Genomic DNA, 17,328 nt, shown 5'->3' with positions numbered 1-17,328 from the left:
TATGTCATCACATCTTGAAAGTAAGTATTCTGTCAGTAACTTAGGTGATATGATACAAGAAATTTACCTAAAATATATGAAATGTAAGAGTGAATATGTGCATGATGATATTGATTAAAGAAATTATTGAGTTTATTTTTGTAAATGTGACTTTATTTAGTCTGATATGAATTAATACTTCTGCAGGTAGTAATGATACAGAATCATCATTTTTCAGAGTTTTGCAATCTGGAAGGCAACATTGAGAGCAAATAGACAGCAAAGTATGTACCTTGATTGGGCAGGTCTTCAGGAACACAACGATAATCATTCCAGACCTGAACTGTGTCAAGTAAAGCTTTAAAACAGAAACATTAGATTGGAAAGAGGAGTAAAAATCTGTACAATATCCAGAACAAAGAAGGATTAGCATAGCAGTTTTCATGTTCAAAACATATAGATTCATAAAAAGAAATATCTATGAACAAATAATCCATATCACTAAAGGCCATGTGTAAAGGTCTGGTGCTGCCACCTGAGGCTGTGTTGATATCCATGGTCTGTGCCACCCCACTGGGTCAAGTCTAGGTCTACGGTCCTACTGCAGCTGGGACAAGGGTGATGTTGATGTCTGTAGCCCATGTTATCACCAAAGGCTATGTGTATATCTATTTACGGTGCTGTCAAGATTATGATGGTGTCCATTTACAGCAGAAGGCATTATTGATGTATGTGGTCTGTAATGCCACCAGAGAGCGTGCTGAGTACCATGGTGTGTGATGATGACCCAGACCATGTGGAGGTCCATGGCTTCTGCTCACAGTAAAGGGCAAGGAAGCTACTCTTGTGATGGTATTGATGACTGCAGACTCACAGTTGGGATAAAGAGACACAGAAGGCCAATATCACAACTCCCACTTCTCCTGAAAAGTAAAAGCCTAAAAAGAAATCCATTGAATAGAACCCTTTAAAAATGTGATAAGGTATCAAGTCTCTTCTATGAACATATACAGGGGGAGGTGATCCCCCTCAGGAACAGTCATAGGGGAGGGGAATAAGGGGAAAATGGGAGGGAGGGAAAAATGGGAGGATACAAGGGATGGGATAACCATTGAGATGTAACAAGAATAAATTAATAAAGGAGAAAAAATAAAAATAAATAAAAATAAATGTGATAAGGATGTTGAAGTAAGCTCTCCACAATTGATGGCTTCAGGAAGGGTTGTGTATAGGAAAGGACTCAGTTTTCTTTAAAGAACTGGACACCAGAAATTTGACCAATGAGTATATGGGCAACAAAAGTTGGACTTGGTTTTTTGTTGTTTGTCTGCTTGTTTATTTTCTTATTTATTGGTGTGAGTGGGGGGGGGGGGGAAGAGGTAACAAGGGACCTGGAATGACAGGGAAATGACTGGGATCTGAGTTCATAATGTGAAATTCCCAAATACTAAAAATATTGAGAAAAACAAAAAAAACCCATAGATCTATTGAAAACAAAAATGTCTATGCCTAATGATTCATAAAAATTAAAGGTTTATCAGCAATAAAACACTTATTTTAATAGGGATTGCACTGAATCTATAGATTGCTTTTGGTAGGATGGCCATTTTTACTATGTTAATTCTCGCGATCCATGAGCAAGGAAGGTCATTCCATCTTCTCATGTCATCTTCAATCTCTTTCTTCAGAGTTTTGAAATTTTTTCAAACAAGTTCTTCACTTGCTTAGTTAGAGTAACTCCTAAATATTTTATATTGCTTGTGACTAATGTGAAGGGTGTGGTTTTCCTAATTTCTTCCTCTGCAAGTTTTTCATTTGTGTATAGGAAGCCTACAGACATTCTAGAGTTAATTTTGTATCCAGCCAATTTGCTGAAGGTGTTTATCAGCTGTAGGAGTTCTCTGGTGGAATTTTGAGTGTCGCTTACGTACACTATCATATCATCTGCAAATAGGGATAATTTGACTTCCTCCTTTCCCATTTGAATACCCTTGATTTCCTTTTGTTGTCTTATTGCTTTGGCTAGAACTTCGAGTACTATATTGAAGAGATATGGAGAGAGTGGGCAGCCTTGCCTTGTTCCCGATTTTAGAGGAATTTCCTTGAGTATCTCACCATTTACTTTGATTTTGGCTATTGGCTTCCTATATATAGCCTTTATTATGTTGAGGAAAGTGCCTTGTATCCCCGATCTCTCTAAAACTTTAAACATGAATGGGTGTTGAATTTTATCAAATGTTTTCTCTGCATCTAAAGAGATGATCGTGTGATTTTTTTTATTTTCAGTTTGTTTATATGGTGGATTACATTGGTGGATTTCCGTATATTAAACCATCCCTGCATGCCTGGAATGAAGCCTACTTGGTCATGGTGAATGATATCTTTGTTGTGTTCCTGTATTCATTTTGCAAGTATTTTATTTAGTATTTTTGCATCAATGTTCACAAGAGAAATTGGTCTGAAATTCTCTTTCTTTTTTGAGTCTTTGTGAGGTTTAGGTATCAATGTGACTATGGCCTCATAGAATGAATTTGGTAATGTTCCATCCATTTCTATCTTTTGGAGTAGCTTGAAGAGTATCGATATTAGCTCGCCCTTGAAGGTCTGGTAGAATTCTGCACTGAAACCATCTGGCCCTGGGCTTTTTTTGGTTGGGAGACTATCAATGATTGCTTCTATTTCTGAAGGGGAAATGGGACTATTTAAATTGTTTATCTGTTCTTCACTCAACTTTGGCAAGTGAAATTGATCTAGAAAATTGTCCATTTCCCTTAGATTTTCAAATTTGGTGCCATATATGCCTTCAAAGTAGGATCTTATGATTCTTTGTATTTCTTCAGTGTCTGTTGTTATGTCTCCCTTTTAATTTCTGATTTTGTTGATTTCAACACTATCTCTCTGCCTTTTAGTTAGTTTGGCTAACTGTCTGTCTATCTTGTTGATTTTCTCAAAGAACCAGCCCTGGGTTTTGTTGATTCTTTGGAGTGTTTTTTTTTTTAGTTTCTAATTTGTTAATTTCAGCCCTGAGTTTGATTTTTTTCCAGATGTCTACTCCCTTTGGGTGTTTCTGCTTCTTTTTTTCCTAGGGCTTCCAGTTGTGTCATTAAGATGCTTATGTGTGATGTTTCCAATTTCTTTTTAAAGGCACTTAGTGCTATGAATTTTCCTCTTAGCACTGCTTTCAATGTATCCCACAAATTTGGGTATGTTGTTCCTTCATTTTCATTGAATTTCAGAAACTCCTTAATTTCTTTCTTTATTTCTTCCCTGACCCAGGTGTCATTTAACAGAGAGTTGTTTAGTTTCTACATATGTGTAGGCTTTTTGTTATTGTTGAATTGCAGCCTAAGAGCATGGTGATCTGATAGGGTACAAGGTATTATTTCAATCCTCTTGTATCTGTTGAGGCTTGCTTTGTGACCTACGATGTGATCAATTTTGGAGAAGGTTCCATGGGGTGCAGAGAAGGTATATTCTTTCTTGTTTGGGTGAAAGGTTCTATAGGTATCTGTTAGATCCATGTGACCCATGACTTTGGTTATTGATGTTATTTCTCGGCTTATTTTCTGTTTCAATGACTTATCCTTCAGTGAGAGTGGGGTGTTGAAGTCTCCCACTATTATTGTGTCGGGATCGATGTGTGGTTTTAGCTCTTTTAGAAGATCTTTTACAAATGTGAGTGCCCTTTTATTGGGAGCATAGATCTTCAGAATTTTGATGTCATCTTGGTTGACTTTATCTTTGATGAGTATGAAGTGTCCTTCTGCATCCCTTTTGATTAATTTTGGTTGAAAGTCTATTTTATTCAATATTAAAATGGCTACACCTGCTTGCTTCTTGTGACCATTTGCTTGGAATATTTTTTTCCAATCTTTTACCCTGAGGTAACACCTATCATTATAGGTGAGATGTGTTTCTTGAATGCAGAAGAATGTTGGATATTGCTTATGCACCCATTTAGTTAGTCTGTGTCTTTTTATTGAAGAATGGAGACCATTGATGTTGAGAGATATTAATGACCAGTGACTGTTAAGAGTCTTAATTTTGATGTTGGTTTCAGTTGAGCATTTGTGTAGTTGTGTTTTTCCCATGGTATAGTTATGTATTTCCTGAGTGGTTTTGGTTGTAGCTTGACTCTTTGGGATGGAGTTTTTTTCTAGTACCTTCTGTAAAGCTGGATTTGTGGATAGGTACTGTTGAATTTGTTTTTGTCATGGAATATTTTGTTTTCTCTATCAATGGTTACTGATAGTTTTACTGGGTACAGTAGTCTGGTCTGGCATCTGTGGTCTCTTAGGGTTTGGAGGATCTCTGTCCAGGCCTTTCTGGCTTTTATGGTCTCTGCTGAGAAGTCCGGTGTAATTATGATAGGTTTGCCATTAAATATTATTTGGCCCTTTTCCCTTGCAGCCTTTAATATATGTTCTTTGTTCTGTATGTTTTGTCTTTTGATTATTATGTGACTGTAAGTTTTTCTTTTTTGGTTAATTCTACTTGGTGTTCTGTAGGCCTCTTGTATGTTTATAGGCATCTCTTTCTTTAGATTGGGGAAATTTTCTTCTATGATTTTGTTGAGAATAGTTTCTGGGCCTTGGAGTGTGATATCTTTTCTTTCTTCAATGCCTATTATCTTCAAATTTCTTTTTTTCATGATGTCCTTAATTTCTTTGATGTTTTGTGTCAGGCATTCTCTTTAATGGTTGCTTTGAGATCTGTGATTGTATCTTCTAGACCTGAGATTCGTTCTTTTATCTCTTGGATTCTGTTAGAAACGCTCAGCATTGTGTCATTCGCCTTCTTCTCTGAGGTCTCACGTTCTCGTTTTTCTTCTGTCTGTGTGTTTATCATTGAATCCATTTTCACCTTCAGATCTTGAACTGATTTTTTTATTTCTTTCATCTGATTGTATATTCCTGAGTTTCTTCCATTGCGTCTTTATAGGTCTTCAGAGCTGGAACCGTTTTATTTATTTCTTTCATCTGGTTGTTTGAATTTTCCTGAAAATTTTCCAGTTCCACTCTATGTGCTTCTTTTATGTCTCTCACCTGTTTGGCTGCGTCTTCCTGTATTTGAGTACTAATTTTATGTTTCCTCCATTATCATCCTCATTACTAAGGATTTGAGGTCATTTTCTTGTATTTCCATTGTATTTGAGTTCTCTGGGTTGTTTTCTTTGGAATAGCTGGAGACTGGAGACACCATGTTGTTTTGTTTTTGTTTTTGTTTTTGTTTTTTGTTTTTTGCATATGCTTTTATGCTGTCCTTTAGACATCTTGCCGTCTCTGTTTTTGTTGGGTAGCTTGCAGAGTTGGGTGGAGGGAGTCTGATGATAGATTCACTTGTTTTCTCATGATTTCTCTAGGCTGGAAGCTCTGATGCTTCACTGGTGTGGATGGCAGGAGGCTAGCCCTGTCGTTTTGGACTTTCACAGCCAGTGATCCTCAGCTCCCCTGTACTGTGGGTCCTGCAATCGTTTTTGGTCTCTGAATGAGCGTTGGGTCAGGCCAAGGTATCCATAGCCTTCTGGGTCCCCTGCCAAGTCCATCCAGGGACACTGGGCCCGAACCACGTGTCAAGCTAAGCTAGATTCTCAGGGCCTGAACCATCTGCCGAGCTCAGCTAAGGACTCTGGGCTCAATCCGTGCACTGAGATCCCTAGGGATGCTGGTCCCAAAATGCATGCAGAGTTTGACTAGAATTTTTGGGCTGGGACTGCGCACCAAGCTCAGCTAGGGGCTTTTGGACCAAAGTGCGTGCTGTGGTCAGTTATAGACTCAGGGCCTGAACCATCCACCAAGCTAGCCAGGAATTCTGGATTCAAACTGCACACTGTGTCCAACCAGAGTCTTAGAGCCTGGACTATGCCAAAAGCTCAGCTAGAGTCTCTGGGCCCAATCTGTCTGCCAAGCACAGTTAGGGACTCTGGCCCCAAACTGCACGCCGAGCTCTACCTGAGTCTCCAGGGCGGAATTGTGCACCGTGCTTAGCCAGGGACTCTGGACCCACACTGTGTGCTGAATTCAGCCTGGGACTCTGGGCCTAAACTGTGTGGAGAGTCCACCCAGAGTCTTAGGGCTGCCGAGCCTGTTATGCTGGAGTTTCTGATCAAGAAGTCCCCAGAAATGTATGGTTGTAGGTCTCTGCACTGTTTTGATCAGTTGCTGTGTGGAGCCCTTCAGAGGACAGCTATGCTAGGTGCCTGTCTGCAAGCATAGCAGTGTATCAATAACAGTGTCAGGGGTCGGCTCTTTCCCATGGGGTGGGTTTCAGGTTGGGCCAGACATTGGTTGCATATTTCTTCAATCTCTGCTTTATTTTTGTCCCTGCACATCTTGTATGGAGGATAAGTTTTGGGTTGAAGGTTCTGAGGGTGAGTTGCTGTTCCCCTCCTTCCACTATGAATCAAGCATTGTTTGGAGCATAGGGGGTCTTGTGGAAAAGTCCTAAGAAGGATAGGAAGACTCAGAGGGACAGGGGCTTCACAAGAAGGCCAATAAAGCCAACTAACCAGGGCCCAGGGAGGCCTGTAGAGACTGAAGCTCCAACCAAGGACCAGACATTGACTGGACCTAGGCCCCTACACATTATATAAGTCATGGGCAGCTCAGTCCTCATATAGGTCCCCTGGTAAGTGGAATGGGAGCTGACTCTGACATGGACTCTGTTGCCTCCTTTTCTGTCACTTTCCCCTGTGGGGGTGCTTTGACAGGCCACAGGGGAAGAGAATTTGCTCAGTCCTAAAGAGCCTTGAGAAGCGGGGATGAGCTGGGTAGAGGGTGTGTTCCCCCTCTTCAAGAAATGGGGGAGGGAGGACAGGGGAAACAAGGAGGGTGGACAGACTAGGATAAGAGGAGAGCGGGGGCTATGACCAGGATGCAAAGTGAATAATAATAATAATAATAATAATAATAATAATAATAATAATAATAATAATAAAGAGGTCGCCAGCACAGTATCTACTAGCAAGAGCTTCCAGTGTGTCTTCCCATGGCAGGCATCTTTATATCATGGGATAATGAATATAAACTTGGCTAAAAATGGTTTATCCTGTAGCTTTTCTCAGATCTTCCTTGTTTTCCCTTACTGTTTGCTGTTCCTCATCTTTCTTCGTCTCAGCCTCAGGAGACTAGCCTGTCCTGGCACAAGGAACATTGGAGGATAGGAGATAAACAGTGTCAAGTGTGAGTCAAGGACAGTCCATCTTGTACTTAGACTCTGCTCTCAGCAAATTTAAACAGCACATGTCAATCTATTAATATCATTTATACCAAATACACAATGTCTACCACTGACTCCTACACATGTATCCACCCATACACACACACATGTGTGCATGCACACAGATAAAGGAACTTTGGTGAGTTGATTTGTGTGTTTCATGTTTTTAGAGGCACAGATCAGAATCTTGAGGTACCAGCTGAGATTTCTAGGTTCTTCTGTCTAGAAAATAAGTTGCATCAGAGATATATGGATTGTAATATAAATTAAGCCAGGTTGTTAAAATACATGCACAAGTAAATAAATAAATAAATAAATAAGTTACTCTTAGGTGGAATTTGGCTACTGAAGTAAAAAATAAAAAAGAGAGCTAGTCATTAGCTCTGGGCCACAGGTTTGCTGTAGGCTGTATACAATATTAACACAGCACCAGCATGCTTTCCCATGCATGCTATTTCCTTGTATGTACCCTTCGTAGAAAATGATCTCCAGTCTTTCTGCTGAGTGGTATCTCCCATGTGTGACTCTTTCTGCCATCTCCCTAACTTTGCTGTCTTGCCACAACTCTCCCCTGAGAGCTGTGGTTCAGGAAATCTTTTGGGAGAACTGAAGGTTGATAATCAGTCATCCTTTAATTATGTATGGTTGAAGGATCTTTCCCTAGCTTATGATGTGCCAAAAAACTCTCTCTCTACTTCATCTATTGGTGAGAGAGGAGGCTTTGGATTTTCTCTAGTAGAAAGTGCCTGGGATCCCTGGATCACAAAGAGTTTCATTTGTAACTGCCACATGACTTGGAAGACAAAGTATACAAGAGAAGACATAATCTCTAAACAAAAGAAATATGATTACACCAATTAATGATCCTCTCACAATCAGAGTGAATGATTTTGAGGTGAAATTCAATGATGTAATAGACTAAAACAGAGATAATATGAGGTTGAAACCACTAAGTAGCAAGAGCGCCCCCTCTCTAAAACAAAACAAAACAAAACAAAACAAAACAAAGATCACAAAATGTAAACTGAGTTTATAACTTCTGACCGCTTTTTCCCTTGTTATTTTGGTTTATTTCAAGTTTGGTTTAACAATGGATGATTCTGACATGAACATTTTGATCTTGTAAAAAATACATAGAGTATTTAGTTCTCATGAGTGTAAATATCTCAAAGTAGAACTTGACTAAACAGTGAGACACCATTTTCTTTTCTTTTTTAAATTTTGTTTTTTAATTTTTTATTAAAATTTTTTATATTTTACATATACATTTATATTATTACATGTATATGCAGTAAGCTACCTATAGGAAGAAGAACATAACACAGTCAGGAATTATATAAATGTTACATTCTTAGTGTTTTGGCTATTTGTATTTGACAGCCTTAAAGAAAACCTCTTTCCTTTCTTGGTGCATTTAAATTCTGAATCTAAATCAATCTCCATCACATCTTGTCATTATCAACTTTAAACATCTATCTAGACCTAAAAACATCTTAACCTCTAAACAACTAAATTTCATTGTAAAACTAAAGCTACCTGGTCTTCAACTCCATCAGAGACTTGAGAAGGAATAAACTTGATTACCTGAGTATGCTGGGAGGGCAGGTTAGGAGCTTTCCAAATGAGAAGATGACAGAGACAGTTTGCTACCTGAGTAGTCACCCAAGACTCTGGAATTTAGCTCTGTGTTACAGTTGCCTTGGCTGTGACTATCTTGTGTGAATGTTAGTAGCTCATACTAATAGTATTGTGGGCGGGTCTGTATGCTCCGAGTCTTAGTGTCCCTCACTTTCTAAAGTCTAGTTTAGTTTTGGTTCTGTGGTTGTTCTTGTTTAGTAAGGAGTACCGCAGATCACTGTGTTGTTTGGCTCTGTTTTCCTGCTGGTGTTTGAGCCCAGGCTGATGCTCATAACTTAACTACTTCCATTTATTCCTGATGTCAGTTGTTGCTGCTCGGTTACTCACTCTACTTCTACAAGTAACACATCAACTGGGATGGGTCAGGATCTTGTCGACAAAGTGGATTCCCTTTGGAAGCACTGAAGATAGTTCCCTCTGTATTGATCTCTCATCCCTTTGAGGAATTTACACTGGGTAAAGCCCAATTTAGGAGGTCTATCTGGGCCCTTTGATCAGGAGGTCTGGTGACTTCTTCAACTTTCAGGCTACTTTTGAAGGTGTATCATCTTTCCCTGGAATCTAGCTAACATAGGGGCAGCTTTCAAAACATTGGCTCTCGGCTTTGGCCTCCATGTGGTTATTGAACACACAGGAAGTCAGGTATGCTAGAACTGAAGAATGAACTGTGGTTTAACCTTAGCTTCTGTGAAACACTTAGATGAAGGTCTACAAGCACAAAATATTAATTAATCCTTGAATCTGTCAAGACTTGGTCACCTAATTAAAAACTCAATGGAAACTATAAACAATTTTTTTATAAGACAGAAAAATCTTTGCTGTTTAAGCAGGTTTTTATGAATATGAACTACTTTTAGTTTTAACTTCCAGAAACATTCTTGTGACATTTTTAAAACTTTTAGTTGTGTCTCACTCTCCATTTTGGAACAATCTTTTGCCTTAGAAGAAAACATCTAGGTAAAAACCCTTTCCAAAATCTAAAAGTAATTTTCTTTCCTCTTTACCTTTGGATATGTTTAGATAATTTTTAAAATGATGAGTTGAACGATGTTGCTGGGTCTTAACGATACAAAAGGCAGGCAAATGGAGGGACAGCATTGAAGATGAACTAATAATATAAGAGTTGCTGTATTTTCTACTTTGCAAATAATCTTGGCGGAACATGTTTCCCACTTTGGATCATCTTTTTACAGTGAAACCATCACCATCATTTTATGATTTGATGATGACTAGAGGTGACAATCTAATTGCTCCCTCTGAGTTATCCCTGAACTCCAGGCAGGGACTAAGAGGATCCTCAGAACACTTTAAGCTAGGCATCCAGCCTGAGAGTGTTCTGGCTTTGATTGCATAAGACCCATGGGACATAATTCTTCATAAATGGGCACAGAAGCTCACTGGGCTGGAACACTCTGGTCTAGCAATAAAAAAAAAAGGAAATGCGAGTTCTAGTTATTATACTTAGGAAAGCTGGGGCCATGTTACCAGGTGCGCAGTATGAGTATTTGAACTGTTGCCATGCTCTTACTAGCAGGCAACTTCTTGATCCTTAGGGAAGGGCTTCATTTTCAAGCAGTAGAAGGGGTTTGTTTGTTTTTTCCTTTCAAGAAGCAGCGGCAAAGTGAGAACAGATCTTTCTAAAGATTCCAAGTACAAACATGGAATAAAACAAAGTGCTTTCCTTAATGTATTTGAATATCAGTTTTCTATCTGCAGATCTGATTTACAAAAGAAATAACAGTTTATGGGATTTTTTTATAAAAAGGACAGATTTTTATAAATGACTCACCAGTTCTTGGAACACAGTGAGTATCCACTAAATGGCATGTGTAGCCACCATTGTTGTTACTGTCATTACTAAGGTAACAGTGGGTGGGTGGAAAGGGGGTATCCATGGGGTGCCCAAGGTTAAAGCCTACCAACACTGCTTTTACCTGTGACAAAGCTTACAGTATTTCCCACAGGGTGGAAAGGCTTTTTGTGTTCTAGGTGTCTGTTCTGATTTCAGCTTACACAACCCTCTCCCTTTGTTCAGTTCCTTATCTTTATTTTATGCAGGTCACTGTAATTTCCATTTCAAGACAATAGCATGTACTTTGCTTCTGCCCTTTCTTTGGTTGATGCTTGAGTTTTCCTTTTTCTGTTGGAAGAGATAAGAGCTTAAAAGAACAAGCACAGCAGCTTCTGTTAGAGTTGGGGTCCCTCTCAGCACTCTAAGTCTCAAGATCACCGGGGGATGCAATCTAAGGAGGAAGTGGTGTAAGTCCACTTAGTAGTTTTACATAACAAAAATAAAGACTGCTTAGAGAGGCAGAAGTAGTCTTCCTTGGGGGTATAGCATAAAGACTGGTTATGTAATATTAAATGGTCAGCCCTAAAAAGCACATATAAGTAACATTATACAGACTGAGAAGGTTGTATTTTGGAACATATATGTGTATACCTATACATGGGTTTATGTAAAAGCAATAAAAGAAAAGATGTCATGAATCTAAATTAGAGGAAGAATGGAAGGATTTGGAAGGAGAAAAGGGAAGGGAGGATGATGTAATTACATTATAAGCTCACAAAATAAAAGAGGTACTTAACTAGGTTATTACTAACAGCCTGTGACACTGGCAACCAAGTTTAATTTTGGGATGGAATGAACATAAAGTAAGTCAGAAAAATACCCAGTGCACTTTGTTAAATTAGCCTCTCTTGGAAAGAAATTCAACAATTTCCTTTTGAAATGGATAAGGGCTTGGACACTAACTAATTTAATTCACTTTTGGTAGGATTAAATTAAATTAAAAAAACATAATAAAAAGACAAGGTGAGTAAACCAAGAGAGTAAGAGCTGCATGGCTCTGGGCCTTTTTTCTCTGTGGCCCTCTAACCAGAGTGGCCTGTGACTGGTCAGGAAAGCAGCACTCATCTTTGTGGTATGATGAGAGACATATTTAACCTTAATATTCTCTAGAGTGAATTTGTAGTCAGCTTTGAGTTACTATGTGTGTCCCAGTACTCAGGAAATATTTATGATAGGGAGGGGCTAACTGTATTCACTGCTGTCAGTTTATCCTTCAGTCCTGTTAGCCTTGAGTCAGGAAGATAAAGCTAATTACATTTTCTGCTATAAGTTTATACTTTAGTTTTGTGGCCAGTGTTCAGACACTGCCATATGTTCATCTTTAACTTTGCAGTAAATTGCAAACAACTTCTTTCTTGTTTTTTTTTTTTAAATTTAATCACTTTACAGCCCAATACAAGCTCCCTTCCAGCTCTCCTTCCTATCCCACCCCCATGCTCCCCCTATTCCTTTCCTTCTCAAAGAAGGGGGCCCTAAGGGGTACCAACCCATCCTAGCACCTCAAGTCACAGCAGGACTGAGTACATTCTCTCCCACTGAGCCTAGACAAGGCAGCCCAGCTAGAGGAAAGGGGTCCAAAGGCAGAGAACAGAATTAGAGACAGCTCCTACTTCTACTATTATGGGATCCACATGTTGACTATGCTGCACATCTAGCTGCATATATGTAGGGGGTCTAAGTCTGACCCATGCAAGCCCTTTGGTTGGTGGTTCAGTCTCTGTGAGCCCTCGTGGGCCCAGGTTAGTTTGCCCTCTAGGTCTTCTTGTGGTGCCGTCTTTCACCTTGCTAGCTCCCTCTACTCTTCTTCCCATGCTTCCACGAGACTCCCCAAGCTTGGCCCATTATTTGACGGTGAGGGTCTGCATCTGTTTCCATAAGCTGCTTGATGAAGCTTCCTAGAAGACAGTTATGCTAGGCTCCTGTCTGTAAGCACTGCAGAGTGTCATTAATAGGGCCAGGGGTTGGTTCTCTTCTGTGGGGGTGGATCTCAAGGTGGGCCACTCATTGGTTTGCCATTCCCCCACTCTCTGCTCCATCTTTATCCCTACATTTCTTGTATGCAGGATAAAAGTTGTTACAGAAGTTTTTATGTTTTTTTTTTTTGTGTGTGTCTCTGTTTCTCTAAGTGTAAGTTCTGCCAAGCTACAGGAGGTGGCAACTTCAGAGTCCATTTCCCTCACTGTTAGGAATCTCAGCTAGAGTCACCCTATGCTCCCAGTGTCCTCCATTGTCTCAGAGGTGCTCTCCAACCAATTTCTATTCTCTCTATCAGTATTCCCCTCCTTTCCCTCCCTTCCCAACTTTCCCCACACATAACCCCACCCCAATGACCCTCTCCATCCTCTTCTCAACACAGCTCCCTCCATTCATGAACTTCAGATGTGTATTTTATTTCCTCTTCTGAGTAAGAGTCAAACATCCTCCCTTGAATCCTCCTTGGCTTCTTTGGTTCTGTGGATTATAGCACGGTTATCCTGTACATTGTGGCTAATGCCCATGTGTAAGTGAGTACATAGCATGCATGTCTTCCTGGGTCTAGGTTACCTCACTCAGGATGATCTTTTCTAGTTCCATCCATTTGACTGAAAATTGCATGAAAGCTTTCTTTGTAATAGCCGAGCAGTTATTCCATCTTGTAAATGTACCACATTTTTCTATCCATTCTTTGGATAGGGACATTTAGTTTGCTTGTAGTTTCTGCCTATTACAAATAAAGCTGCTATGAACATAGTTCCTTGTGATATGGTAGATCATCTTTTGGGTATATGCCCTGGAGTGGTATAGCAGGGTCATGAGGTAGATCTTTTCCAAGTTTTCTGAGAAAGTGTTAGATTGATTTTCAAAGTGGTAGTACAAGTTTGCGCTCCCACCAGCAATGGAGGAATGCTCCTCTTTCTCCTCATCCTCTCCAGATGTATTGTCATTTGAGTTTCTGATCTTAGCTATTCTGATAGGTGTAAGATAGAATTTCAGAGTCATTTTGATTTGCATTTCCCTGATGACTGAGGACAATGAACATTTCTTTAAATGTTTCTTAGCCATTAGAGATTTCTCTGTTGTGAATTCTGTTTAGCTCTGCACTCCATTTTTAAATTTGGGTTATTTGGTTTGTGGGAGTTTACTTTCTTGAGTTCCTTATATATTTTAGATATTATCCCTATGTCAGTTGTAGGATTGATGAAAATCTTTTCCCATTCTGTAGGCTGTCATTTTGTTTAAATGACAGTGTCCTTTGCATTATAGAATCATTTCAGTTTCATGAAGTTTTATTTATTAATTATTGATCTTAGTGCCTGAGCTGTATGTAGTAAAATGAGTTATAAGCAGCTTGGAGATTTTAAGATGTTGTGTTTGAAATCCCTTTCCTTTTGACTTTTAAAATTCTTATCTCTTTGAAAGAGACCAGCAATGACTATCTGAAAGCAACTCATTTAGTGGTGGAGTTTTGAGAGTATTTAAAGTCCATATCTCATCTTCAAGTATGTCACAGTTTTTGTTATTATTTGGCTTTGTGCTGACCTTCTTTAATACAAGAGAAATAACACCACAGAGGTGGTCCCTCTTACCTGGCCTATACATGAAAGACAGCTACTCTCAGCATTTGTAAGGAGAGTTTCTGATTATCAACCATGCCATTTGTGAAGGGTTATATACTACAGTGTTACTGACCATGCCAATAATGTCTGAGGCAGTTGACCTATGGAGAGTCATATGTGTGAAAGAATGTTTGAGAAGCATGGCCAAAGGGGGTTCTTTGATCCTTTTTTTTTCCTTCCTAGAATTCCTAAAAGTTGTAGCTTCCAAAAGTTAAGGAAGATCTTACCTTAGAGTTCACTAATAGTTTTGCCAGATATTTTTCTTCTCTCTCTCTCTCTCTCTCTCTCTCTCTCTCTCTCTCTCTCTCTTTCTCCTTCTTTCTTTTTCTGGCTTTCTTTCTTCCCCTCCCCTCCCTCTCTTCATCTTTTATTTTTCTTTCTTTGTTTCATTTTTTCTTCACTTTACATCCCTATCATAGCCCTCTCCTTCATCTTCTCCCAGTCCCAACTTCCCTCCCTCTTCCCCCATCCTCTACTCCTCTGAGAAGGAGAATCCATCAATCCCATCAAGGTCCATCAGGATTGAGCTCATCCTCTTCTTCTGTGGCCTGGTGAGGTGTTGCTGGGTACTTTCAGACAGTTTATAAATGTGGTATTGGTATTCATTTATGTTGATGTTGTTACTGTTTGACTAAGTATGCTTTACACTTGGTAGATGATTATGAAACACATTGCATAAGTTATTTCATTAGTATGGCTAAGAAGAATCAAATTCGAGATTCCCATTAAATGTTATTTTTTCTCATACAATATTTTCCTATTGCTTTGCAGAGGATAATGAAGAACGACAGCAAGTCACTTAAACATATGACCAAGATTCAACATGTACTTGTTTTCAGAATACAAACTCATGTAAATCATTGTCGTAACTTGAAGATATTTGACCATGTTTCTTAAGTTCTGTGTTTGGAGTAGAAGACAATCATTTATACTCATGATGCATCCCTAACTTTAGGGTATACTTAATGGGTATCCTAAGCATACTGATTCTAAAAATTGGGTAGACTGACTCTTATATATTAATTTATAGTTATTTGTACTTTTATGGAGATCTTGTTTTGCTAATCAGAAGAAAACAATTTTCTGCTTCTCAAAGCAAACTCAAAGCTCTCACAAGAAAAAGCTTCTTAATAGATATTGATGAATGGACAGGTGACTTTTAATCTTCGCAAGTTCAAACATTCTCAAAGCTATGAAGAACCTTTCAGTAGTGACTCAGTTTCTCCTGCTGGGCATCCCGCACACAGAGGGTATGGAGACCATGCTCTTTGTCCTGTTTTTGTCTTTCTACATCTTCATGCTAGTGGGGAACTTGCTCATACTCCTTGCAATCATCTCCTCCACTCGGCTTCACACTCCTATGTACTTCTTCCTGTGTGAGCTCTCCATATGTGACATATTTTTCCCTTCTGTGAGCTCTCCCAAGATGCTGTTCTACCTCTCAGGAAATAGCCGAGCCATCTCCTATGCAGGCTGTGTGTGCCAGCTCTTCTTCTACCATTTCCTGGGAGGTACTGAGTGTTTTCTGTACACAGTCATGGCCTATGACCGCTTTGTTGCCATATGCTACCCGCTACGCTACTCAGTCATCATAAGCCACAGAGTTTGTGCCATCCTGGCCTTGGGGACATCAGTTTTTGGCTGTATTCATTCTACTTTTCTAACTACTCTCACCTTCCAGTTGCCCTACTGTGGCCCCAAAGAGGTGGACTATTATTTCTGTGATATCCCTGTGGTGATGAAGCTGGCATGTGCAGACACATCATCCCTGGAGTTGGTGGGGTTCATCAGTGTGGGCCTCATGCCCCTCAGCTGCTTCTTCATCATTCTCACCTCCTACAGCTGTATACTTCGCTCCATTCTACAGATCCGCTCCACTGAGGGCCGACACAGAGCATTCTCCACCTGCAGTGCCCACCTCGCTGCCATCTTGCTCTTTTACATGCCAGTGATTTTTATCTATCTAAGGCCAACACCAAAACCTTGGCTGGATGCAACTGTTCAGGTACTGAACAACCTGGTCACCCCCATGCTAAATCCACTGATCTATAGCCTCAGGAATAAGGAGGTCAAATCGTCACTGTGGACTGTCCTACGTCCACTGTGCTTCCTTCCAGAGAAATTGTAAAGAAAGATCAGTAAAGGATACTTGGGTACCCTTCAGTGCTAATGTAAAAGATTCATTCGTTACTCTAAACTACTTTATATTTAAGAGCATTAGTATTATTACTATTTTAAATTTACAACATTACAGACTAAAATGCAAAGAGTTGACATCTAAGAGCAAGTGGTGGATGGAGCCTCCAGGTCCAGATGTCTGACTCAGACCTACCTGTGCTCTCATGTAAACATCCCAAACAGGTGAGAGTGGAGCAGTCCTCACATAGTCAGAACAATGTGGGCCTGCCGCTGGTCCACTGTTCTTTTCATCCTGCTTTCTGCTCATGTTCTTTGCACGATGGTTGGACCCAAGGCTCCTTAATCCTTATTATTTATTGTCCTGTCTGATGTCTCTTGCTCTTTTTCTTCTCCTTAGTGCTTTTTTCATCTTGGCTTAATTGATACTCCCATATAATATCTGCATTAACTATTTTATATAAGGGATGTTGAAGTTTGAAAGGTATGATCTTTATTCTTCAAATACTGTCCTATTACATTGAGCTGAAATGATATTGCATAAAGAACAGGACTTGAGGGGAGGATTGAGTAGACCTAATGGTTGAAACCAAGGTGCAACTGCACAGTATCACTTACATTTTTCTCCCTTTTCGGTTTATACCTATAAGGAGACAGAGGTTGATTTTGGTTTACCTTCCAGCATTTTTTCAGTTTTGTTTTCAGCTGAAATGAACTACAAATCAGAAATCTGCTATTTCAATCTAGCATGCAATATTCATAGCTGAACTTATTAGCACCTTGATTATATGCAATGGGAAAATAGCTTTGAAGCTCCTTGTAACAATGGCAGAGAATATAGAAAAACACTCGGATGATGCTGACAGAAGACAAAGGAGCACAGAGACACTCATAGTTTTCTTCTGCGCT

The 17,328-nt window shown here is 39.5% G+C and overlaps 1 protein-coding gene across 1 annotated transcript; it reads left to right on the top strand.

The window, feature by feature from the left end:
* Positions 1-15,475: 15,475 nt before the first annotated feature.
* On the top strand, positions 15,476-16,411 carry LOC311598274 (olfactory receptor 10D1B; the record flags this gene model as incomplete). Its single annotated transcript, XM_084783305.1, has 1 exon — positions 15,476-16,411. One exon carries the CDS (start codon positions 15,476-15,478, stop codon positions 16,409-16,411), a length of 936 nt encoding a protein of 311 aa, XP_084639431.1.
* Positions 16,412-17,328: the final 917 nt, after the last annotated feature.

This window comes from Acomys minous, assembly GCF_964271855.1.
Source record: "Acomys minous genome assembly, chromosome: 5".
Lineage (NCBI taxonomy): Eukaryota > Metazoa > Chordata > Mammalia > Rodentia > Muridae > Acomys > Acomys minous.
The sequence above is the reverse complement of the archived record's forward strand: the minus strand, read 5'-3'. Positions and strand labels throughout refer to the sequence as shown.